Source organism: Coregonus clupeaformis, chromosome 13 (genome assembly GCF_020615455.1).
Source record: "Coregonus clupeaformis isolate EN_2021a chromosome 13, ASM2061545v1, whole genome shotgun sequence".
NCBI classification, from domain to species: domain Eukaryota; kingdom Metazoa; phylum Chordata; class Actinopteri; order Salmoniformes; family Salmonidae; genus Coregonus; species Coregonus clupeaformis.
The window spans coordinates 7,031,858-7,058,459 of record NC_059204.1 but is presented as its reverse complement, the minus strand read 5'-3'; the positions used below and the strand labels follow the sequence as shown (position 1 = coordinate 7,058,459).

The 26,602-nt window shown below is 43.8% G+C and overlaps 1 protein-coding gene across 1 annotated transcript; it reads right to left on the bottom strand.

Moving 5' to 3' along the window:
* Positions 1-18,818: 18,818 nt before the first annotated feature.
* On the bottom strand, positions 18,819-25,923 carry LOC121579104 (zinc finger protein 2 homolog). Its single transcript, XM_041893402.2, has 2 exons — positions 25,397-25,923; positions 18,819-20,590 (listed from the first exon to the last, which is right to left on the bottom strand). The coding sequence occupies exons 1-2, from the start codon at positions 25,545-25,547 to the stop codon at positions 19,035-19,037; spliced, it is 1,707 nt and encodes a 568-aa protein (XP_041749336.1). The 5' UTR covers positions 25,548-25,923; the 3' UTR covers positions 18,819-19,034.
* Positions 25,924-26,602: the final 679 nt, after the last annotated feature.

The window sequence follows — 26,602 nt, the reverse complement described above, 5'->3', positions numbered from 1 at the left end:
GAGTTCCAGGTCTCAGGCAGCCTCTGGAACTGCCGTTCTGCTGCCAACAAGGCAGACTTCATCCCAGCCTATGCTACCCTCCAGTCCCTCGACTTCTTGGCGCTGACGGAAACATGGATTACCACTGAAAACACTGCTACTCCTGCTGCTCTCTCCTCGTCTGACCATGTGTTCTCGCATACCCCGAGAGCATCTGGTCAGCGGGGTGGTGGCACAGGAATCCTCATCTCTCCCAAGTGGACATTCTCAATTTTTCCCCTGACCCATCTGTCTATCTCCTCATTTGAATTCCATGCTGTCACAGTCACTAGCCCATTTAAGCTTAATATCCTTGTCATCTATCGCCCTCCAGGTTCCCTTGGAGAGTTCATCAATGAGCTTGACGCCTTGATAAGTTCCTTTCCTGAGGATGGCTCACCCCTCACAGTTCTGGGGGATTTCAACCTCCCTACGTCTACATTTGACTAATTTCTCTCTGCCTCCTTCTTTCCACTCCTCTCCTCTTTTGACCTCACCCTCTCACCGTCCCCCCTACTCACAAGGCAGGCAATACGCTTGACCTCATCTTTACTAGATGCTGTTCTTCTACTAATCTCACTGCAACTCCCCTCCAAGTCTCCGACCACTACTTTGTATCCTTTTCTCTCTCCCTCTCCTCCAACACTACTCACTCTGCCCCTACACAGATGGTAATGCGCTGTCGCAACCTTCGCTCTCTCTCTCCCGCTACTCTCTCCTCTTCCATCCTATCATCTCTTCCCTCTGCTCAATCCTTCTCCCTCCAATCTCCTGATTCTGCCTCCTCAACCCTCCTCTCCTCCCTTTCTGCATCCTTTGACTCTCTATGTCCCCTATCATCCCGGCCGGCTCGGTCCTCCCCCTCCAGCTCCGTGGCTTGATGACTCATTGCGAGCTCACAGAACAGAGCTCCGGGCAGCTGAGCGGAAATGGAAGAAAACTAGACTCCCTGCAGACCTGGCATCTTTTCACTCCCTCCTCTCTACATTTTCTTCATCTGTTTCTGCTGCTAAGGCCACTTTCTACCACTCTAAATTCCAAGCATCCGCCTCTAACCCTAGGGAAGCTCTTTGCCACATTCTCCTCCCTGCTGAATCCCCCCTCCTCCCTCTCTGTGGATGACTTCGTCAACCATTTTGAAAAGAAGGTTGACGACATCCGATCCTCGTTTGTTAAGTCAAATGACACTGCTGGTCCTGCTCACACTGCCCTACCCTATGCTTTGACTTCTTTCTCCCCTCTCTCTCCAGATAAAATCTTGCGACTTGTGACGGCAGGCCGCCCAACAACCTGCCCGCTTGACCCTATCCCCTCCTCTCTTCTCCAGACCATCTCCGGTGACCTTCTCCCTTACCTCACCTCGCTGATCAACTCATCCTTGACCGCTGGCTATGTCCCTTCCGTCTTCAAGAGAGCGAGAGTTGCACCCCTTCTCAAAAAACCAACACTCGATCCCTCCGATGTCAACAACTACAGACCAGTATCCCTTCTTTCTTTTCTCTCCAAAACTATTGAGCGTGCCGTCTTTAGCCAACTCTCTTGCTATCTCTCTCAGAATGACCTTCTTGATCCAAACCAGTCAGGTTTCAAGACTGGTCATTCAACTGAGACTGCTCTTCTCTGTGTCACAGAGGCTCTCCGCAATGCTAAAGCTAACTCTCTCTCCTCTGCTCTTGTCCTTCTAGACCTGTCTGCTGCCTTTGATACTGTGAACCATCAGATCCTCCTCTCCACCCTCTCCGAGCTGGGCATCTCCGGCGTGGCTCACTCTTGGATTGCGTCCTACCTGACCGGTCGCTCCTACCAAGTGGCGTGGCGAGAAGCTGTCTCCGCACCACGTGCTCTCACCACTGGTGTCCCCCAGGGCTCAGTTCTAGGCCCTCTCCTATTCTCGCTATACACCAAGTCACTTGGCTCTGTCATATCCTCACATGGCCTCTCCTATCATTGCTACGCTGACGACACACAACTAATCTTCTCCTTTCCCCCTTCTGATAACCAGGTGGCGAATCGCATCTCTGCATGTCTGGCAGACATATCAGTATGGATGACGGATCACCACCTCAAGCTGAACCTCGGCAAGACGGAGCTGCTCTTCCTCCCGGGGAAGGACTGCCCGTTCCATGATCTCGCCATCACGGTTGACAACTCCGTTGTGTCCTCCTCCCAGAGTGCGAGAGCCTTGGCGTGACCCTGGACAACACCCTGTCGTTCTCCGCTAACATCAAGGCGGTGAACCGATCCTGTAGGTTCATGCTCTACAACATTCGGAGAGTACGACCCTGCCTTACACAGGAAGCGGCACAGGTCCTAATCCAGGCACTTGTCATCTCCCGTCTGGATTACTGCAACTCGCTGTTGGCCAGGCTCCCTGCCTGTGCCATTAAACCCCTACAACTCATCCAGAATGCCGCAGCCCGTCTGGTGTTCAACCTTCCCAAGTTCTCTCACGTCACCCCGCTCCTCCGCACACTCCACTGGCTTCCAGTTGAAGCTCGCATCTGCTACAAGACCATGGTGCTTGCCTACGGAGCTGTGAGGGGAACGGCACCTCCGTACCTTCAGGCTCTGATCAGTCCCTACACCCAAACGAGGGCACTGCGTTCATCCACCTCTGGCCTGCTGGCTCCCCTACCTCTGCGGAAGCATAGTTCCCGCTCAGCCCAGTCAAAACTGTTCGCTGCTCTGGCACCCCAATGGTGGAACAAGCTCCCTCACGACGCCAGGACAGCGGAGTCACTCACCACCTTCCGGAGACATTTGAAACCCCACCACTTTAAGGAATACCTGGGATAGGATAAAGTAATCCTTCTACCCCCCCCAAAAAAAACAAAAAAAAACATTGTAAAGTGGTTATCCCACTGGCTATAAGGTGAATGCACCTATTTGTAAGTCGCTCTGGATAAGAGCGTCTGCTAAATGACGTAAATGTAAATGCCATTCCACTTATACGCTCCAGTCATTACCACAAGGCTGTTAAAGGGTCACCAACCTCCCATGGTCCAATATGAAAAACGTACTGAACATTGTGCAATATGAATGGGCTATATAACAATGGGATTTAAATGTGTTTTCTAAAGTTAATTAATCTAAATATAATAATATTCATATTGTTATTACTATTATTATTAATAGTAGCATTATAAATGTTTTGTTATTTCTATTACTGTTGTTACCATAATAACTATCTAGTATCATTACTTTTAATAATATTGTCTAAGTCTGCTAACATGTCCTAGTAAAATTTTACGAATTTCGACCATTATATATATATTTTTACAATATTAATTGCGGGACTTTTATTTTGAAGGGAAATCACCGAGGTCACGGCCTTATTCTTGCTAGGTCTTGCTCATAGAGAATGATAGAGGCCTCTAGTGGCCAAAGGGCTGTGTTAGCCTGGGCAGCGCCGCAGTCAGGTACAGTGGACGTGTCATAATACCCATAAAACCAGGCGGTAAAACCCGGTACTGGTTACAATCGTTTTTTAACCATTCATTTTTGTGTCTGGAATTTTAGAAGTACTTCATATAAAGGTCTGTGTTTCGTGTAGGCTTATCCTGGCGAGACGTTTTGATAACCGTGTAATTTTTTTCCGCATACAAGGTCAGTTTTATCAATATATTAGCCTCAATTTAATCTCAAATTTGAAACGCTAATTAGCAACAGAGAAGACAACAAATTGCAGCAGGAACATAATCTCTAGCGAGACCAGAGACCTGTGTCAAATTCAGGACCTTTCTTTAGGCCTCTTTCTCTGTGTTAGTGAGCCACAGACTACACTTTAGCTAGCAAGTTAGCAAAGCAGCAGATCAACAAATAATTTTAGTTTTTACTTAGCCTGGATAATTGTTTGTACAGTATGTCAACTATGGTTTCTATTTCAGACCTTATGGCATCTTTCAAGGATGAGCATAAGAGCATTAAAATGGGAAAGGACCACGATAAGTCTGGCCATGTGGAGAAATGCAGAAAAATACAGGTTCTGACTAATGACTGTATGGTTCTGGTGGGCAAAATGCCGTATTAGCTGTGGTATTAGCAAAGATTTATTTTAACTAACCCTCATTGGGTTATGTCGTATTAGCTGTGGTATCCATGTTGACTAAATTGAACATTGTCCCTGCGTCACATTTACAAAAAATAATTAGGACTGATTTGATTCCCATAAAAAAAAAACGGAGTTACTTTAAAACGTTTTTATAAGCAAAAACCCCTTTTGATTCTCCTATCCTTTCTTGATGTGCGTCCTCTATTGAAATAATATGGTACTGCAAGGTCTACTCTGCTGCTGGCAGTGAGTTCTTCTATGCAAGCAAATTGTAGATGAGTTCAAATCAAATCAAATTTTATTGGCCACATGCGCCGAATACAACAGGTGCAGACATTACAGTGAAATGCTTACTTACAGCCCTTAACCAACAGTGCATTTCTTTTTAACCAAAAAAGTAAAAATAAAACAACAACAAAAAAAGTGTTGAGAAAAAAAGAGCAGAAGTAAAATAAAATAACAGTAGGGAGGCTATATATACAGGGGGGTACCGGTGCAGAGTCAATGTGCGGGGGCACCGGCTAGTTGAGGTAGTTGAAGTAATATGTACATGTGGGTAGAGTTAAAGTGACTATGCATAAATAATTAACAGAGTAGCAGCAGCGTAAAAAGGATGGGGTGGGGGGGCAGTGCAAATAGACCGGGTAGCCATGATTAGCTGTTCAGGAGTCTTATGGCTTGGGGGTAGAAGCTGTTGAGAAGTCTTTTGGACCTAGACTTGGCACTCCGGTACCGCCTGCCGTGCGGTAGCAGAGAGAACAGTCTATGACCAGGGTGGCTGGAGTCTTTGACAATTTTGAGGGCCTTCCTCTGACACCGCCTGGTATAGAGGTCCTGGATGGTTGTTTATTCATTAGAGGTATTACTCAAATTAATCCAGAATTCGAGTTTGGTATTGGCCAGGCAACTTGGGGAAGGTCGCAGAGAGCAATTTGGGAGAATTTACGACAAGTTAAAGCAGAAAATTGTAACAAAACATGTATACATTGATGACCAAAGTCTTGACCAGAGACCTACACTACGCACATGGTTTGAGGAGTTAGCGAGGTAACTTTGATCAACCGGTACCACAAAGTGGCTCACTTTTTAACCAGGTAAATATCTATGGCAACGAATCCAATTTGACATTTCAGTCATTTAGCAGACACTCTTATCCAGAGCGACTTACAGTTAGTGCGTTCATCTTAAGATGGCTAGGTGAGACAACCACATATCATAGTAAGGACATTTTTCTTCAATAAATCAGCTATCAGCAAAGTCAGAGCTAGTCCAAAAAAAAAATAAGTAAAGTGTGAATGTTAGTTCACAAAAGGCATTCTTAAATAAATACAATTGTGTGTGTGTGGGGGGGGGGTCGTGGGATTGTTTAAGATACTCTTTAATTATTTCGGAGACTCTGACATCCCTTTAGTTCCCTTTGCTGCTCCGTAGGCAAGTACCATGGTCTAGTAGCGGATGCAGACTTCGAAGCCAGTGGTGTGTACGGAGAAGCGTGGTGACATGGGAGGTACTTGGAGCGGTTGAACACCAGACAGGCTTGCAGCATTCTGGATAAATTGCAGGGGTTTGATGGCACAAGCGGGGAGCCCAGCCAATAGAGAGTTGCGGTAGTCCAAACGGGATATGACGAGTGCCTGGAGTAGGAACTGCGCTGCTTTCTGGATTAGGAACTGCGCTGCTTTCTGTACGAGGAAAAGTCGTACTCTATGGATGTTGTAGAGCATGAACCTGCAGGAGCGAGTCACTGCTTTGACGTTTGCAGAGAACGACAGGGTGTTTGTCCAGGGTCACACCAATGTTCTTTGCACTCTGGGAGGGGGACACCGTGGAGTTGTCGACCATGATGGAGAGGTCATGGAGAGGGCAGGCCTTCCCCGGGAGGAAGAGCAGCTCTGTTTGTTGAGGTTGAGCTTGAGGTGGTGGGCCGACCAATCGGTTCTATGGAATTATATGACTCTTATATCATTGCTTTACGACTCTCACAAGTGTCACGTGACTCCTCTGAAGGGAACCTGGTAGCGGGTCGAAAAAATGAATGGAAGTGAATAGGGCGTTTCCACGTCAGGTATACGGTTTTTAAAAAGTATTTAATTTTTCCCTTATATCTCTCAGATATAGAACAGACATTTGAAAACATACAGTGGGGAAATAAAGTATTTAGTCAGCCACCAATTGTGCAAGTTCTCCCACTTAAAAAGATGAGAGAGGCCTGTAATTTTCATCATAGGTACACGTCAACTATGACAGACAAATTGAGAATTTTTTTCTCCAGAAAATCACATTGTAGGATTTTTTATGAATTTATTTGCAAATTATGGTGGAAAATAAGTATTTGGTCACCTACAAACAAGCAAGATTTCTGGCTCTCACAGACCTGTAACTTCTTCTTTAAGAGGCTCCTCTGTCCTCCACTCGTTACCTGTATTAATGGCACCTTTTTGAACTTGTTATCAGTATAAAAGACACCTGTCCACAACCTCAAACAGTCACACTCCAAACTCCACTATGGCCAAGACCAAAGAGCTGTCAAAGGACACCAGAAACAAAATTGTAGACCTGCACCAGGCTGGGAAGACTGAATCTGCAATAGGTAAGCAGCTTGGTTTGAAGAAATCAACTGTGGGAGCAATTATTAGGAAATGGAAGACATACAAGACCACTGATAATCTCCCTCGATCTGGGGGCTCCACGCAAGATCTCACCCCGTGGGGTCAAAATGATCACAAGAACGGTGAACAAAATCCCAGAACCACACGGGGGGACCTAGTGAATGACCTGCAGAGAGCTGGGACCAAAGTAACAAAGCCTACCATCAGTAACACACTACGCCGCCAGGGACTCAAATCCTGCAGTGCCAGACGTGTCCCCCTGCTTAAGCCAGTACATGTCCAGGCCCCTCTGAAGTTTGCTAGAGTGCATTTGGATGATCCAGAAGAGGATTGGGAGAATGTCATATGGTCAGATGAAACCAAAATATAACTTTTTGGTAAAAACTCAACTCGTCGTGTTTGGAGGACAAAGAATGCTGAGTTGCTTCCAAAGAACACCATACCTACTGTGAAGCATGGGGGTGGAAACATCATGCTTTGGGGCTGTTTTTCTGCAAAGGGACCAGGACGACTGATCCGTGTAAAGGAAAGAATTCATGGGGCCAGGTATTGTGAGATTTTTAGTGAAAACCTCCTTCCATCAGCAAGGGCATTGAAGATGAAACGTGGCTGGGTCTTTCAGCATGACAATGACAATGATCCCAAACACACCGCCCTGGCAACGAAGGAGTGGCTTCGTAAGAAGCATTTCAAGGTCCTGGAGTGGCCTAGCCAGTCTCCAGATCTCAACCCCATAGAAAATCTTTGGAGGGAGTTGAAAGTCCGTGTTGCCCAGTGACAGCCCCAAAACGTCACTGCTCTAGAGGAGATCTGCATGGAGGAATGGGCCAAAATACCCGCAACAGTGTGTGAAAACCTTGTGAAGACTTACAGAAAACGTTTGACCTTTGTCATTGCCAACAAAGGGTATAAAACAAAGTATTGAGAAACGTTTGTTATTGACCAAATACTTATTTTCCACCATAATTTGCAAATAAATTCATTAAAAATCCTACAATGTGATTTTCTGGATTTTTTTTCCTCATTTTGTCTGTCATAGTTGACGTGTACCTATGATGAAAATTACAGGCCTCTCTCATCTTTTTAAGTGGGAGAACTTGCACAATTGGTGGCTGACTAAATACTTTTTTCCCCCACTGTACTTCCCTTAGATTTCTTTTCAATATCTGTTTTTCCATGTATGAATCTGTTATTCAATGTGTTTCTATGAGTTAAGAGCAGTAAGGCCAAATTCAATGTTGCATCAAATATCATTTTTTATAACTAAAGGGGTCCTAAAATTGTAAATAAAATCGCTAAATGATCCTTGGTATAACCATCTTAAAACAATTCCATATGTTACCTTAGTAGAAACCCAGCCCCAGGATCTTTTTTTTTTTTTTTAACAAGGTCCTGTTGATCTGTAGAGTCAGGTGTGTTAGTGTAGGGCTGGAACAAAAGCCTGCACACCCAGTAGCTCTCCTGGAGGTATTATGCGATTACATTAAAATAATTCCCTAATTCAGTGAAACAGGTATCAAATGGCTATACTTCAAAGCAAGGTAGCTAAGCGGTAGGGCTCTATACTGACTTTTTCCAGTGCCAAGTAAGACATGAAAGAAGTTAGCTATTTCATCTAACATGTACTCCTGAGTGGCGCAGTGTGCCACTAGAGATCCTGGTTCGAATCCAGGCTCTGTCGCAGCCGGCTGCGACCGGGAGACTCCTGGGCGGCGCACAATTGGCCCAGCGTCGTCCAGGGTAGGGGAGGGAATGGCTGGCAGGGATGTAGCTCAGTTGATAGAGCATGGTGTTTGCAACGCCAGGGTTGTGGGTTCGATTCCCACGGGGGGCCAGTATAAAAAAATGATGTATTCACTAACTGTAAGTCGCTCTGGATAAGAGCGTCTGCTAAATGACTAAAATGTAAATGTAATGTTCAGGGAATGCATGATGGATATTTTTGATGTGCAACATGTCGAAATAGGATCCAGAATAATCAGGTATCTTTTTGGCTCTTTAGAGAGTTTTTTTTGTGCATGTTACATTTTAATAATTTAGCAAATGCTCTTACCCAGAGTGACTTACAGGAGCAATTAGGGATAAGTGCCTTGCTCAAGGCCACATCGACACATTTCTCACCTAGTCAGCTCGGGGATTGGAAGCTGGCCCAACGCGCTTAACCGCTAGGCTACCTGCCGCCCATTGGCCTAGGCTATTTGTCTGGCTACCCAAACGCTATGCCCACAGACATTCGTTTCTGGATCCGAGTACCTCCCCAACGAATTCTAGAATGGAAAAACATTCTAACCATTCTGATTGGTCCCAGAAACCGATGGGTTGGGCCAAAACCAGAACACACATGGGTAGAGCAGCGGTTTGAAAGTTCGTCATTGGCTTTAATACTCTGATTGGTTAGAGATGATCCAGTCAATGACTGACGACTTCGTTCTGTACAACACCCCTCATTTTCATGTCACCACAAACGACTTCAATGATGGCAGTCTCAGACTATGTGTAGTGAGCAATAGAGCAGCGGAATAATTCAATTTGAGTCGTCAGGCAACTAGGCTATGTCTATATGCTACTTAATTTACCACCTGAGGAAGTGGAAATTCAAAACGCATTAGCTAGATTGCTAACTCTAAATATATTGTTTCTAGATAGCAATTGATCTAACAGTAAATTTAATTTCCTACAAAAGCGTTCCATTGGGGCCTAGACAGGCTACTTGATGTATTCACCGCAAATGGCGCCGCTCGGTTACCATGGCGAATCATCTCAATTACATGCGATTTCATTTCCTCAATATTGACAGTTGAGAAATTATTATTATACTCACATAAAGCTGAAAGGACCTCATCAAGGACCTCCGGGACCTCAGCCACCTCGAGCCACGGCCTGTTCACCCCCGATACCATCCAGAAGGCGAGGTCAGTACAGGTGCATCAAAGCTGGGACCGACAGAATGAAAAACAGCTTTGATATCAAGGCCATCAGACTGTTAAATAGTCACCACTAGCCGGCCCCCACCCAGTACCCTGCTCTGAACTTTAGTCACTGTCACTAGACGGCTTCCACCCGGTTACTCTACCCTGCACCCTAGAGACCACAGAGGCTGCAGCCCTATGTACATAGACGTAGAACACTGGTCACTTTAATAATGGAACACTGGTGACTTTAAATAATGTTTACGTACTGTTGAACCCACTTCATAGGGTATATACTGTATTCTAGTCAAGGCCTATCCTATTTATCTATTGCTGTACATACAGCGCATTCGGAAAGTATTCAGACCCCTTGACTTTTTTTCACATTTTGTTACGTTACAGCCTTATTCTAAAATTGATTAAATTGTTTCCCCCCCCCCCCCTCATAAAACTACACCTCGACGCCCCATAATGACAAAGCAAAAACAGGTTTTTAGACATTTTTGTAAAAGTATTCAGACCCTTTACTTAGTACTTTGTTGAAGCACCTTTGGCAGCGATTACTGCCTAGAGTCTTCTTGGGTATGACGCTACAAGCTTGGCACACCTGTATTTGGGGAGTTTCTCCCATTCTTCTCTGCAGATCCTCTCAAGCTCTGTCTGGTTGGATGAGGAGCGTCGCTGCACAGCTATTTTCAGGTCTCTCCAGAGATGTTCGATCGGGTTCAAGTCCGGGCTCTGGCTGGGCCACTCTGGCTGGGCCACTCTTAACACCATCCATATTGGATTTCTATTTGCCATATTTTTCAACTGTACTGTGATATTTTACAAAAGTTCTGAACCTTTCTATTCTCATTGTTTCTACAGATTGTAAATTGAAAATATTTTTTTTTGCTAAAAGTATTATTATGTTATTGATCGATTGCCTATGACTTTTCAGATCACCCAGTAATGCTATATGCAGGGTTAGCACCAGGTAAATATTGCAAACCTTTACCCATTCCTGGACCTGTGTCCAAAAACAAGATACAAATGGACAGTACCAAAACAAATGATCTAATGATTCTGTCTCTTCGCAGAAAAATCTGCAGAGCTGGGAAGATTGTATCCCCCATATAAATAACATTCTATTGGTAGCAAGAATTTTAAATAATAATTTAAATTGAACAATTCTAAGTTTTGAATCCGGCATCGTTTTGCGTATCAGTTCATAAACACTATGCCATGGGATCGGTACGTCAAAAATCTCTTCCCAACTATTTTGCTATCTATATGGGACGGCTGTCAATCCTTTGGTCCTTAAATGAAACTGGTATACTTTTGTATTCATCACAGTTTTCTTTAACCAATTATGTTCTTTAATGCAAGGCCGACAGACAAGTTCCTTACTTTTTCCCCCTTCCACTTTCGCGGTAATGCTGCAATTATTTGGTTGTAATTTTGGGTAGAGCAGACATTTCAATATGTTTCTGTTAACTGCATGTGCGACATAACTCCACCAGTCCTACCGATGATATCATTTACGAAGATTATACCTTTTTTAAACATTTTGTCAAAAAGAAATGTTTTTTACCAATTAGTATATTTGAGTTTAACCACAATATTTGTTTCATTATTTGTTCTGTCGTTTCTGGAGGATTAAATTGAAATTGCATCAACTTTCTATGGTTTGTTTTAGAAATAGTGATATTTGGGAGATGATTTCCTTTTCAAATAACTGAAAGTGAGAGGTTGTAATCTGAATAAAGGGAAAAAGCCCATTCTTGAACATGGGGTGAGACAAACGTACTAATTTTTTAGTGATCCAATATGTAATATAGTACATTTATCATAATTTGGTTGTAATCCAGAGAGGTTAGAAAATGTATCTAGATCCTCTAAGAGGCTGTGGAGGGATTCAAGTTGTGGATTTAAAAAGAAAACATGAATCATCAGTGTACAATGACACCTTTGTTTTTAAGCCCTGGATTTCTAATCCCTTGATATTATTGTTGGATCTGATTTTAATAGCTAACATTTCGATGGCCATAATAAATAGATATGCCGATTGTGGACAACCTTGTTTTACACCTCTTAGAGACTTACCCAGAAAGACGCACAGCTGTAAATCGCTGCCAAAGGGGATTCTAACATGTATTGACTCAGGGGATTGAATACTTATCCAATCAAGATACATATATATTTTTTATACAAATGTTAGAATTTTTCTTCCACTGTGACATTAAACATTATTTCGTTGACAAAAAAAAAAAGACAAATCCATTTTAATCCCACTTTGTAACAACCAAATGTGGAAAAAGTCAAGGGGTGTGAATACTTTCTGAAGACACTGTACATGCTAGCATATGGCTAGTGGCTAATGTTAGCCAGCTTGAGCTAGGTACAGAGCTAGCATACCAACTAGGCAGCACAGAGGAGATTCTCCTTATGACGTTGAGAAATAGTGCATTGTGGGTAGTTATAGATATCTGGAAATACATTTATAAATATGAAAATAACCCCAAAACATAACTATATTTGAATTTATCGGTAACCAGATCATGAAACTAAGTAACTAAAAGTCTTTGATCACACTGTGTTGTTACATTAGTGAGTAAAAACTCATGCTTCCTACCCTTGAAGTGTTTTTCACAAAATCCTAAAAATGGCGGAAAATCCGTCATGGTGGACCTAATGGGTACATGAGGCAAATTTGTTCCTCGTGAGGAGAGGGACTTATGTACCGAATTTCATGACTTTAGGTCAAACGGGGTGAGGGGGCGTGACCTTTCAAAGTAAGCATTTTCAACCTATAATTATGTAAATGCAGGGAACTCTATGGCAAGATGCATCGTTCACCCATGTTTCGTCAAAATTGGGCCAGTGGTGTCGGAGATCGCGTGTGACGTACTAACTAATGTACAAACATCAGTGCCGATTTTAGCATGTAAATCTTGGTGGGGCAAAATGTTTTAGATTCATGCCAGCAAAGCCACTACACAACACTAAACAATACATTAATTGGACTATAATCGTGACAAACGGTGCCCACAAACTGTTAAGGCCTACATAAAGCTGTCCCAATAGCAGAGCTTTCTTTTCAGCACCATGGAGTGAATCCTTACCACTGCTACACCTGGCTATCAGCGGAGCCTTGTCTGGCAGCGAAACAGTTCATTCAGCCTCATTTACTCCCTTTAAAAAAAAAAACATAGCTGATATGGCTGACTTGCTTAAACAAATGTGGTTTCTACTGACAATTGAGATGTTCAAACTATGGCATAAGGGGACGACGAGCGGATAAGAGGCAATCCGTAATTTCGATGAAGACATTCATGAGCGAGCTAGGACGGACGTAGTCAATAACTATTTGTACAGCGACAGAATTCAGAACCTGGGCCGTTCTTGATTACATTTCTCTAGAACAGGCTATAAGCTACATGTGCACCACCAAGTCAGAACAGTTGGCTAAATTCTGAGGGGGAGATGGACCAAATTATTAGGGTGAGGCACATGGGCTACTAACAGCTTACTACACAACATACACTTAGTATTACTTCCTTAGCTACAGTATACATATCTCCCTGGCATATTACATCATTTATGCAGCAGCATACAATACATTTTTGGACTCACCTTGTTGTGCTGTGCCCACTTGAACAGGAAGGTGGCGCAGCGGTCCTTGTGTGCAAATTTTGTCATCAAAATCTGGCATTCTGGATTTATGGTGCTTTCAAGACAACTGGGAACCCCTTTTTTTTTTTTATCATGACGTCAGTGATCTTCAGGTCGGAGCTCTAGAAAGAGGTATTTTCCCCAGTCGGAGTTCCCAGTTGTCTTGAACGTGGCAGAAGTCATAATGAATTGACAACATGGCCAATGTATTCAACATTTTCTGGCCCATGGCATGTGAATGTTTATCCTTTTAAGCTTGGAAAGGAGACCCTTAAACCAAGACTTGGGACCACATACCCACTCCACTGAATAGCAGGCTAGTGATTGCTTTGCAATGCTTGCAGTTAGCCACTGATTCCTTCCAAACGACTCATTGTTGAATTTGCAATTTCCAACTTGTTGTGTAATGTTTATGTCCAATGGTTGATGAGCACCGATACGTTTTATCTATAATTTATCTTCATATGACAAGGATTGAAAATTATTGTCAACGTGATTCATGAATATGACTGCTTGTCTAGCTCGCTAGCTAAGATTTAGAAAGTATGATGGTGACATGAATGAATCAAAAGCTACGGTAGATATAACATGTTTTGACGTCATTTTATCTGTGGCCAATGACCTTGAGCCTTCTTGGATGGGCACTTCTAATGTAACTCTATGGCAGCACCGAAGGGGCTTGTATTTTGCGGTGACGTAGTATCCCCAAGATTGACAGAACGCTGAGCCAATCACGGCGCAACTAGAGAACATTACCAACCCCTACGCTCCGTATCCTCCGCTGGCTGCCCCACCACCACAGAAAGCACTGAGCTGGGCTGAAACACCTGCATTTTGGAGCTGCCTTACTCAAGAAAGCAAAAAATAGACCACCTTTATTTACTCCGATTTTTATTTATTTATTTTTTACATTGTTTGCAAAACTGATGACACATTAATTCCAAAATAACATGCAAAACAGGCAACCTGCCCTGAATGACGAGTTGCCACTGACAAACATATAGAGACAGATCCACAGTCCCCTCCACAATTTAATCGTGGGGAACAATTAGAAAAAGTGTATTTTCTTTGTCTTTTTGTTTTTAAAGAGCGACTGCCTTTAAAAAGCTAAATTGACTACAAAGTGTAAATGGGATAATTTGTCATAAAGTCAGCCACGTCTAAAACGGAGATTGGAACATCCGTGGTCACAACGGATAAATTAAGGTTGGGTTGTGATTTCATGATATCCGTTTGACTAACGTGGCCTGTACAGCTGCTGTGATCTCTCTCTATCCAATAGGATAGCCAGTGAGACAGACCTGCCCAGCAGCCCGATTTTGTTTACACAAGACAACACGTCGCGCATCCTAGATTCACTCTGGGGATTTTGAGGAAGTGAAATAGACTTCCCCATCTAGTGTCTCATGGGGGACAAACATAATTAACCAAATGCAGAATCCGTCAGGAAACACACCTCCAAGACTGAAATCTTGTTTTTCTAATGAACAGCTTAAAAACACGCGTGCCAATCGGCGTGTTCAGTCACTTTTTAAAGCTGTTCCTTTACAGAAACCCCAACTTGGAAATGACTGTCAACATCAAGCTGCTGGGAGTAACAACATCACCAACACTGTTGCTGGGTTTCCACTAGTTACGACAGCCACAAATTTAAAAATTGGCTATATATCGTAAAAATTATTGAAAATAATTTGCTTTTTGGTCTTAATTTAAAGCTAGGATTGGGATAAGGTTAGCAGTGTAGTTAAGGTTACGTTTAAAAACCCGATTTTAATTAGAGAAATAGGCGGTGTTTATGCCTTTGTGGCTGTGGTAACTAGTGAGGACGCTGTTGCTCGGCAACTGGGATGGGAACCACTTCTGGTCATCAGATAAGAGTCTGGGTTTCCACTAGATAGCACAGACAAATTCAGTTGGCTATATTGTAAAAATGTATGAAAAACTAAAATTCTATTTATTAATTGTTGTCTATCAAACAGGGTGGCGAGAGTGGGGAAACAGAAGAGTCATTGTCTGTTCTTTTTCGTTTTGAAGTTGAGCCTTTGCCTGACAAAGTGACGTTAGGATATACAGTGAGGGAAAAAAGTATTTGATCCCCTGCTGATTTTGTACGTTTGCCCACTGACAAAGACATGATCAGTCTATAATTTTAATGGTAGGTTTATTTGAACAGTGAGACAGAATAACAACAAAATCCAGAAAAACGCATATCAAAAATGTTATAAATTGATTTATATTTTAATGAGGGAAATAAGTATTTGACCCCTCTGCAAAACATGACTTAGTACTTGGTGGCAAAACCCTTGTTGGCAATCACAGAGGTCAGACGTTTCTTGTAGTTGGCCACCAGGTTTGCACACATCTCAGGAGGGATTTTGTTCCACTCCTCTTTGCAGATTTTCTATGGGATTAAGGTCTGGAGACTGGCTAGGCCACTCCAGGACCTTAATGTGCTTCTTCTTGAGCCACTCCTTTGTTGCCTTGGCCGTGTGTTTTGGGTCATTGTCATGCTGGAATACCCATCCACGACCCATTTTCAATGCCCTGGCTGAGGGAAGGAGGTTCTCACCCAAGATTTGACGGTGCATGGCCCCGTCTATCGTCCCTTTGATGCGGTGAAGTTGTCCTGTCCCCTTAGCAGAAAAATACCCCCAAAGCATAATGTTTCCACCTCCATGTTTGACGGTGGGGATGGTGTTCTTGGGGTCATAGGCATCATTCCTCCTCCTCCAAACACGGCGAGTTGAGTTGATGCCAAAGAGCTCGATTTTGGTCTCATCTGACCACAACACTTTCACCCAGTTCTCCTCTGAATCATTCAGATGTTCATTGGCAAACTTCAGACGGGCCTGTATATGTGCTTTCTTGAGCAGGGGGGACCTTGCGGGCGCTGCAGGATTTCAGTCCTTCACGGCGTAGTGTGTTACCAATTGTTTTCTTGGTGACTATGGTCCCAGCTGCCTTGAGATCATTGACAAGATCCTCCTGTGTAGTTCTGGGCTGATTCCTCACCGTTCTCATGATCATTGCAACTCCACGAGGTGAGATCTTGCATGGAGCCCCAGGCCGAGGGAGATTGACAGTTCTTTTGTGTTTCTTCCATTTGCAAATAATCGCACCAACTGTTGTCACCTTCTCACCAAGCTGCTTGGCGATGGTCTTGTAGCCCATTCCAGCCTTGTGTAGGTCTACAATCTTGTCCCTGACATCCTTGGAGAGCTCTTTGGTCTTGGCCATGGTGGAGAGTTTGGAATCTGATTGATTGATTGCTTCTGTGGACAGGTGTCTTTTATACAGGTAACAAACTGAGATTAGGAGCACTCCCTTTAAGAGTGTGCTCCTAATCTCAGCTCGTTACCTGTATAAAAGACACTTGGGAACCAGAAATCTTTCTGATTGAGAGGGGGTCAAATTCTTATTTCCCTCATTAAAATGCAAATCAATTTATAACATTTTTGACATGCATTTTTCTGGATTTTGTTGTTATTCTGTCTCTCACTGTTCAAATAAACCTACCATTAAAATTATAGACTGATCATTTCTTTGTCAGTGGGCAAACGTACAAAATCAGCAGCGGATCAAATACTTTTTTCCCCTCACTATATAAGTTATCCTGTATGAGCTTATGTGCCAAATACATTACGAGGTTACAGGTGTCAAACTTATGGGCATGTGGCAGCAGTGTGTAGGAGGGAGGTTCCAAGGTGTGAGAAGTGTGCAGAAGGGCATGAGACAAAGGAATGTGGAATGTGAAAATGAATGTCTAAACTCTGTAATATGGTTGCGATGCCCCAAAACTGTCTGCAGCAGCCAGTAGCCACGTTCAATGAGGGAGCCACTGCTATATCAAATGTGATGGAAAAAGTGTGGCTTGACAGCACTTTGGTGACACTGGAAGCAATCAGAGAGGAGTTGTGAGAGCTGATGCTGCTTCAACGGACTGTGACAAGCGTAGGCGCAAGCAACAACTAAAAGAGGGCCGTACATACAGTGGGGAAAAAAAGTATTTAGTCAGCCACCAATTGTGCAAGTTCTCCCACTTAAAAATATGAGAGAGGCCTGTAATTTTCATCATAGGTACACGTCAACTATGACAGACAAATTTAGAAAACAAAATCCAGAAAATCACATTGTAGGATTTTTTATGAATTTATTTGCAAATTATGGTGGAAAATAAGTATTTGGTCACCTACAAACAAGCAAGATTTCTGGCTCTCACAGACCTGTAACTTCTTCTTTAAGAGGCTCCTCTGTCCTCCACTCGTTACCTGTATTAATGGCACCTGTTTGAACTTGTTATCAGTATAAAAGACACCTGTCCACAACCTCAAACAGTCACACTCCAAACTCCACTATGGCCAAGACCAAAGAGCTGTCAAAGGACACCAGAAACAAAATTGTAGACCTGCAACAGGCTGGGAAGACTGAATCTGCAATAGGTAAGCAGCTTGGTTTGAAGAAATCAACTGTGGGAGCAATTATTAGGAAATGGAAGACATACAAGACCACTGATAATCTCCCTCGATCTGAGGCTCCACGCAAGATCTCACCCCGTGGGGTCAAAATGATCACAAGAACGGTGAGCAAAAATCCCAGAACCACACGGGGGGACCTAGTGAATGACCTGCAGAGAGCTGGGACCAAAGTAACAAAGCCTACCATCAGTAACACACTACGCCGCCAGGGACTCAAATCCTGCTGCGCTAGACGTGTCCCCCTGCTTAAGCCAGTACATGTCCAGGCCTGTCTGAAGTGTGCTAGAGTGCATTTGGATGATCCAGACGAGGATTGGGAGAATGTCATATGGTCAGATGAAACCAAAATAGAACTTTTTGGTAAAAACTCAACTCGTTGTGTTTGGAGGACAAAGAATGCTGAGTTGCATCCAAAGAACACCATACCTACTGTGAAGCATGGGGGTGGAAACATCATGCTTTGGGGCTGTTTTTCTGCAAAGGGACCAGGACGACTGATCCGTGTAAAGGAAAGAATGAATGGGGCCATGTATCGTGAATTTTTAAGTGAAAACCTCCTTCCATCAGCAAGGGCATTGAAGATGAAACGTGGCTGGGTCTTTCAGCATGACAATGATCCCAAACACACCGCCCGGGCAACGAAGGAGTGGCTTCGTAAGAAGCATTTCAAGGTCCTGGAGTGGCCTAGCCAGTCTCCAGATCTCAACCCCATAGAAAATCTTTGGAGGGAGTTGAAAGTCCGTGTTGCCCAGCGACAGCCCCAAAACATCACTGCTCTAGAGGAGATCTGCATGGAGGAATGGGCCAAAATTGGGCCAGCAACAGTGTGTGAAAACCTTGTGAAGACTTACAGAAAACGTTTGACCTGTGTCATTGCCAACAAAGGGTATATAACAAAGTATTGAGAAACTTTTGTTATTGACCAAATACTTATTTTCCACCATAATTTGCAAATAAATTCATAAAAAATCCTACAATGTGATTTTCTGGATTTGTTTTTCTCATTTTGCCTGTCATAGTTGACATGTACCTATGATGAAAATTACAGGCCTCTCTCATCTTTTTAAGTGGGAGAACTAGCACAATTGGTGGCTGACTAAATACTTTTTTTCCCCACTGTAGCTGATTTAATGTTCTGCACATTTCAACAGCCATACAAAATCCTTGTGACAAATTAAGCAAAGTGATATGAAAATTTGCCCAAAACTGCATATTTGCCCAACAGTATTCAAAGCATATGCTCTATTGCTCTAGTGATTTCTCTCCGGTGTGAATTTGCTGATGGAGTTTCAGAGAAGGGACTGAGATGAAGTCTTCTTCACATATAGGGGCACTTGTACGATGTCTCCCATGTGTGAGTCCTCATATGTTCTGTCAGTTTTCCATTCATACAGAAGCTTTTGCCACAAACTTCACACTGATGTGATTTCTCTCCGGTGTGAATTTGCTGATGGAGTTTCAGAGGAGAGGCTGTTGTAAAGCATTTTTCACATATAGGGCACTTGTGTGGATTCTCCCCTGTGTGAGTCATCATATGCCTGACCAGATGTCCCTTGCGGTAGAAGCATTTGTCACATTTTTTGCACTCGTGTGATTTCTCCCCTGTGTGATATATCTGATGTATTTTTAAAGACCATTTGCTAGTAAAGCTTTTCATACACACAGGACACTGGAATGGTTTCTCACCTGTGTGATTTCTCTGATGTATTTCGTATTTAGTTGAAGTGTTAAAGCTTTTACTGCACACAGCACACTTGTATGGTTTCTCACCATGAAGTCTCTGGTGTACCTTTAGACTGCTTGGTAGCTTAAAGCATTTATTGCACACAAGACACTTGTGTGGTTTCTCCTCTGTGTGAATTAACTGATGTTTTTTTAAAAGGCTTGGTTTCTTAAAGCTTTTACTGCACACAGGACAGCTGTATAGATTCTCACCATGAGTTCTCTGATGTATTTTCAGAGAGGTTGGTGTGTTGAAAGATTCACTGCACACAGAACAGCTGTATGTCTTTGCACCTGGGTGAGTAGTCCTCATATGCTTGTTGAAGTAGTACTTGCATCTGAAGGATTTGTCACATTCTTGGCACTTAAGTGATTTCTCACCTGTGTGAATTTGCTGATGATCTTTTAAAGAGCCTAAGTAGGCAAAGCCTTTAGCGCACACAGAACACTTGTATTTTGGCTCCCCTGTGTGAAGTGTCTGGTGTCGTTTTAAACTCCCTCGAGTGTGATAGGTTTTAGGACAGGAAGGACACCTGTGAAGTGGAGGTGTTCTATTGTGAATTCTCTGATGTACTTTTAAACTGCTTGGTGCCTTAAAGAGTTTACTGCACACAGGACACTTGTATGGTCCCCTGCTTGCGTGAGACTTTAATGGTGCTTTCAGCTCACTGGTTGTCTTGGCCTCAGTGCAGACTTGAGAGGTTTGTCCTTTCTTTCCCAGTGTTCTCTTTGAACCTGACGGTAGTTCTTCACTCTCGTCTTCATCAATACTTACAATGATTTCACTCAGAGCTGCAGAACTGTTTGGATTTACTGCAGAGAGGGGTTGAGAGTGACTGGTTAGTTCTGATACTCTGTAGTCCTCGTCATCCGATGCTGATTGGGTCTGTTCAGTTGTGTTGGTGGGTAGAGAGTCTGTCTTGCTGTCCTGGTCACAGTCACTTTCCACACAGGGAGGAATAAATATCAACTGTACAACCTCTGTGGTAGCAGACCTAAGTCTTTGAAGCTGCTCTTTCTCCTGACTGGTCCTGAGTTCCTCCTGTTCCTCTGTAATCTGTGTGGGCTCTGGGTCCTCCTGCCCCGGCCTGGGGCTCCACTCCTGCTGCTTAGGGGGAACCTCCTCTTCAGGTAGAGTTAGCTGCTGGGGGTCTGGAGAGAGAGGAGAGGAAATAGGTAGGAATACCAAAGTAATTTCCAGTTTGAATATTGCTGCTATAAAGACACAGGAGCCATTTTGCGGCGTCACCACGACAGTTTGGAATGTTCATTAAAACCAACAGGAAACTCTTACTAGGGAACATGTTGGCCGCAAATGGAAGCCTTGTTGATTGCACCTACCGACTAGTTTTGTTAGCTACATCTTTAATAGCCATTATGCCATCACACGATCAACTCCCTCCCTACCCACAGAGTTGTTAACGGGACATGTGCTGCTCCATACCCGTTACAGATTGGGTAATGGAAAGCCTTGCAAGGAATTTTTAAACTAACCGGTTCTTGTGGATACTTTTTTCCTTCTCTATTCAGTAAAAAGTGTATCTTATAAATGTCTGTGTCCAGTTACAGATGGTTACAGAGTGCGACCAAAACAAAAGACCTACACACATGAAAGATGCATCTCACTCGATACAACACGTGGATTTAATATATTTCTGAATATTAACCGTTTTTTGGAGATACACTTTTTACCGAATCGAGAACTTAGAAAGGTATCGCCAACAATAGGTTAGTTTCCTTCTTTCCATTACCAAATCTGTAACGGTTATGGAGCGTCACATATCCCGTGAACAACTCTGTAGCTACTCCCCCCCCTCTATCCCCACAAAGTTCTCTTTCCTGTCCCCGTCTTTCAACGTGGCTCAGTGTGAATGCACCCTCATTGCTAGTGCTTGGAAACCCTAGCCTGCATTCTGCCTTCTCTCCTAAAGTTTTCAGCGGTTATCTTCGCCCACGCTTGGGGTCCATGTCAACTACAATCCCAACACTGTGTTTTAACGTTTAGAAATGTAAATAATCAACGGTTATGTTACTATTGTCAAAACATATGGCCCTTATCTTTTATAAAAATCAGCAAAAAATAACCATTCAAATAAAAAAAGAATTACTGTAGCAGGTTTGCACAGATTCATACACTGTGTGCCACCAGCCAACGAACTACACTTCCTCCCCAGTTAAGCTTAACATTACACACAGGTGGTCGAGCATGCTAGATAGCCAATTAGCACAGGTGGTCGAGCATGCTAGATAGCCAATTAGCACAGGTGTTCGAGCATGCTAGATAGCCAATTAGCACAGGTGGTCGAGCATGCTAGATAGCCAATTAGCACAGGTGGTCGAGCATGCTAGATAGCCAATTAGCACAGGTGGTCGAGCATGCTAGATAGCCAATTAGCACAGGTGGTCGAGCATGCTAGATAGCCAATTAGCACAGGTGGTCGAGCATGCTAGATAGCCAATTAGCACAGGTGGTCGAGCATGCTAGATAGCCAATTAGCACAGGTGGTCGAGCATGCTAGATAGCCAATTAGCACAGGTGGTCGAGCATGCTAGATAGCCAATTAGCACAGGTGGTCGAGCATGCTAGATAGCCAATTAGCACAGGTGGTCGAGCATGCTAGATAGCCAATTAGCACAGGTGGTCGAGCATGCTAGATAGCCAATTAGCACAGGTGGTCGAAGCATGCTAGATAGCCAATTAGCACAGGTGGTCGAGCATGCTAGTTAGCCAATTAGCACAGGTGGTCGAGCATGCTAGATAGCCAATTAGCACAGGTGGTCGAGCATGCTAGATAGCCAATTAGCACAGGTGGTCGAGCATGCTAGATAGCCAATTAGCACAGGTGGTCGAGCATGCTAGATAGCCAATTAGCACAGGTGGTCGAGCATGCTAGATAGCCAATTAGCACAGGTGGTCGAGCATGCTAGATAGCCAATTAGCACAGGTGGTCGAGCATGCTAGATAGCCAATTAGCACAGGTGTTCGAGCATGCTAGATAGCCAATTAGCACAGGTGTTCGAGCATGCTAGATAGCCAATTAGCACAGGTGGTCGAGCATGCTAGATAGCCAATTAGCACAGGTGTTCGAGCATGCTAGATAGCCAATTAGCACAGGTGTTCGAGCATGCTAGATAGCCAATTAGCACAGGTGTTCGAGCATGCTAGATAGCCAATTAGCACAGGTGTTCGAGCATGCTAGATAGCCAATTAGCACAGGTGTTCGAGCATGCTAGATAGCCAATTAGCACAGGTGGTCATGTCCGTCTTCAACATGGAGGTATGGCCGTGTGGGAAAACTCAAATTAAACCCATAACAGGTGTTGTAACTGTCCTTTATTTATTATTATTTCTCGATAATATGATACGTTCCTTATGTTTCCAAAACCGTACCGCAAGCGATGCGTTTTACCATTCCGAACAAGCATCGGGGCTCTTTAAAAAAAACGTCCCCAGTCAGAAGATACTATCAAAGATATTTAACACTAACCCAAGATAGTTAATCGGTGTTGCTTACAGTGGGAGCAAATAAAGCATAGTGGGCTGAACAAGTAAGGTGGTGGGCAGAGCCAAGCACGAGCTAGCGATATCTAATTGGCGTTTTGCAGCATGTATTTGGGTTCCTGAGTGGCGCAGTGGTCTAAGGCACTGCATCGCAGTGCTAGCTGTGCCACTAGAGATCCTGGTTCGAATCCAGGCTCTGTCACAGCCGGCCGCGACCGGGAGACTCATGGGCAGCGCACAATTGGCCTAGCGTTGTCCAGGGTAGGGGAGGGAATGGCCGGCAGGGATGTAGCTCAGTTGATAGAGCATGGCGTTTGCAACGCCAGGGTTGTGGGTTCGATTCCACGGGGGACCAGTATAAAAAAAATTAAATAATAATATGTATTCACCAACTGTAAGTCGCTCTGGATAAGAGCGTCTGCTAAATGACTAAAATGTAAATGTAATGTAAAATTTGCACATTTCCGTTAGGGAACGCCTCCTTGGTGAAGTGCGAATGTGCACAAACTCAATTCGACATTGCACTCCTAAACAACACCATTTTTTAAAACTTTGGCAAAGCGTCAAGTCTATAAAACGTAGTGCACTGTGTTCGAAAACAAATTCTAGTTTTGGGAACATGATTTGTTTTTTTGATTAGATGTTTCATCAATGAGACAATTAGCAGATTGTCGGCCCAGTTTCACCTACACTATATACAGTGGCGAGAACAAGTATTTGATACACTGCCGATTTTGCAGGTTTTCCTACTTACAAAGCATGTAGAGGTCTGTAATTTTTATCATAGGTACACTTCAACTGTGAGAGACTGAATCTAAAACAAAAATCCAGAAAATCACATTGTATGATTTTTAAGTAATTAATGTGCATTTTATTGCATGACATAAGTATCATTTAGCAATCTGGTGCTCGATGGCACAGTCCGATGTGGAACGCAAACATTAGTTGATGCATGCAACGTCTGAGCAGGGGAACACAACCGTTTACTTCACTCAATCTAGGCCTGTCATACACAAGTATCATTTAACATTTTTGTACATTAACATTTTAGTAATTTGGCAGACGCTCTTATCCAGAGCGACTTACAACTAGTGCATTCATCTTAAAATACACTATATATACAAAAGTATGTAGACAACCCCTTCAAATTAGTGGATTCGGCTATTTCAGCCACACCCGTTGCTGAGAGGTGTATAAAATCGAGCACACAACCATGCAATCTCCATAGACAAACACTGGTAGTAGAATGGCCTTACTGAAGAGCTCAGTGACTTTCAACGTGGCACCGTTATAGGATGCCACCTTTCCAACAAGTCAGTCTAATTTCTGCCCTGCTAGAGCTGCCCCGGTCAACTGTAAGTGCTGTTATTGTGAAGTGGAAACGTCTAGGAGCAACAACGGCTCAGCCTCTAAGTGGTAGGCCACGCAAGCTCACAGAACGGGACCGCCGAGCGCTGAAGGGAGTAAAAAACTGCCTCTGGAAGAAACATTGGCACAATAAATGTTCGTCGGGAGCATGAAATGGGTTTACGTGGCCGAGCAGCCGCACACAAGCTTAAGATCACCATGCGCAATGCCAAGCATCGGCTGGAGTGGTGTAAAGCTCGCCGCCATTGGACTCTGGAGCAGTGGAAACAGGTTCTCTGGCGTGATGAATCATGCTTCACCATCTGGCAGTCCGACGGATGCCAGGAGAACGCTATCTGCCCAAATGCATAGTGCCAACTGTAAAGTTTGGTGGAGGAGGAATAATGGTCTGGGGCTGTTTTTCATGGTTTGGGCTAGGCCACTTAGTTCCAGTGAAGGGAAATCTTAACGCTACAGCATACAATGACATTCTAGAAGATTCTGTGCTTCCAACTTTGTGGCAGCAGTTTGGGGAAGGCCCTTTACTGTTTCAGCATGACAATGCCGCTGTGCACAAAGCGAGGTCCATACAGAAATTGTTTGTTGAGATCGGTGTGGAAGAACTTGACTGGCCTGCACAGAGCCCTGACCTCAACCCCATCGAACACCTTTGGGATGAATTGGAACGCCGACTGCGAGCCAGGCGTAATTGCCCAACATCAATGCCCGACCTCAAGTCCCCGCAGCAATGTTCCAACATCTAGTGGAAAGCCTTCCCAGAAGAGTGGAGGCTGTTATAGCAGCAAAGGGGGGGACCAACTCCATATTAATGCCCATGATTTTGGAATGAGATGTTCGACGAGCAGGTGTCCACATATTTTTGGTCATGTAGTGTAGTACCATCCTCTCCCAATACCCCGGATGCTTCAGCTTTAATAGCCCATGTGATTTGGGTTACCCCTTCTGTCTGTGATACTATCTTCAATAGGCGCCCGCTGGCGGCTGCCTAGGCTGATTCACTGCATGGCTGTTAGCATTAACTACCTAACTAACATGATGACGGAAAAGCAAGCTTAATTGAGAACTAGCCGAATAAAAACAATACAAACCTGCTCCTAAATGATCTAGAAGAAGCCCCCGTAGACGGTCGTTCTCTCCCTGAACCTCTGCTATCGTCTTTTCCACCACAACAAATATCTCAACCGCCACTGCTGATAACTGCTCGGTGATAAACACACTTAACTGATGTAGTTTAGACATCTTGACAAAACTTCAGACGTGTATTCAACATCAACCTTGTGGCATGCCTTGTATGTGAGCGTGTCGATGTTCTTCCCTTTTTACCCACTTCCGGGTCTTCTTAGATGGGTTTTAACGGCGATTGACGTATTACCGCCACCAACTGGACGGGGGTGAAAAAAGGAAACACCAGATGGTGAAAGGGGGGAGGGGTGCTAATCCACACACACACACACACAAAGTGTGTGTGTGGATTTAACAAAATATATCTCCCACTTCTTCAGTCCTTCAAAATTCCATACTCCCACCAAGGCTCTGGGGCCAGAGAGGGTGGTACTCCACGTAACTCCTCCGGTGAGAAATATTGACCTTTTCTTTTATGGGGAAAAGTCAGTCCTCTGTCCTCTCTCCTCTCTCCTCCATGACCCGGAAACCGATAAGTGATCTAGTTGTGTGTCAGTTCGTTAGTAGGCAAACGGAATACGGTCCTCCCCTCGATAGCCTCCTTTTACATCATTTAGCAGACACTTTTATCCAGGGCGATTTACAGTAGAAATTAGAGTTAAGTGCTTTGCTCTAGGGCACATAGATTTTTCACCCAGTCGGTGGCTCAGGGATTCGAACCTTTCGGATACTGGCCCAACTGTCTTAACCACTAGGCCACCTGGCGAAGAAGGGCAAGTGTATCCTACAGCGCAAGAACATTTATATCTGCCACACCCCCCTTTGAATCAGTTGTATTTTCGGAGGATAAATTATATGCTACGTACCCTTTTATCTATAAATCGTCTTGCACAACAAACGTAATTTATTTTTACACATTTATTTGGGGATCCACCCCGTAGACGCGCGAGTGAGGTGAGCAAATATAATTGTGAAAAGGTCAGGTGCCATTGAGGGCTTCCGCCATTTTAAAGTTAGTCAACTGAGTGGGACTTCCTATTGGTTAAAGGAAGGATCACATGAATCCATCCGGGAGGGCTCAGCCAATGAATTTATATACTCATATACTCGTGATCAAACATTCCCGTAACTGTAGGTGGCAGTAAATCGCCAACCTTGGCTTTAAACCTGTT

Coding starts and splice junctions, on each gene's coding strand:
- LOC121579104 (XM_041893402.2), bottom strand. CDS start 25,547: ATGTCTAAACTACATCAGTTAAGTGTGTTTATCACCGAGCAGTTATCA. Junction 20,591..25,396: donor TCTAGATCATTTAGGAGCAG/GTTTGTATTGTT, acceptor CTCTCTCTCCAG/ACCCCCAGCAGCTAACTCTA.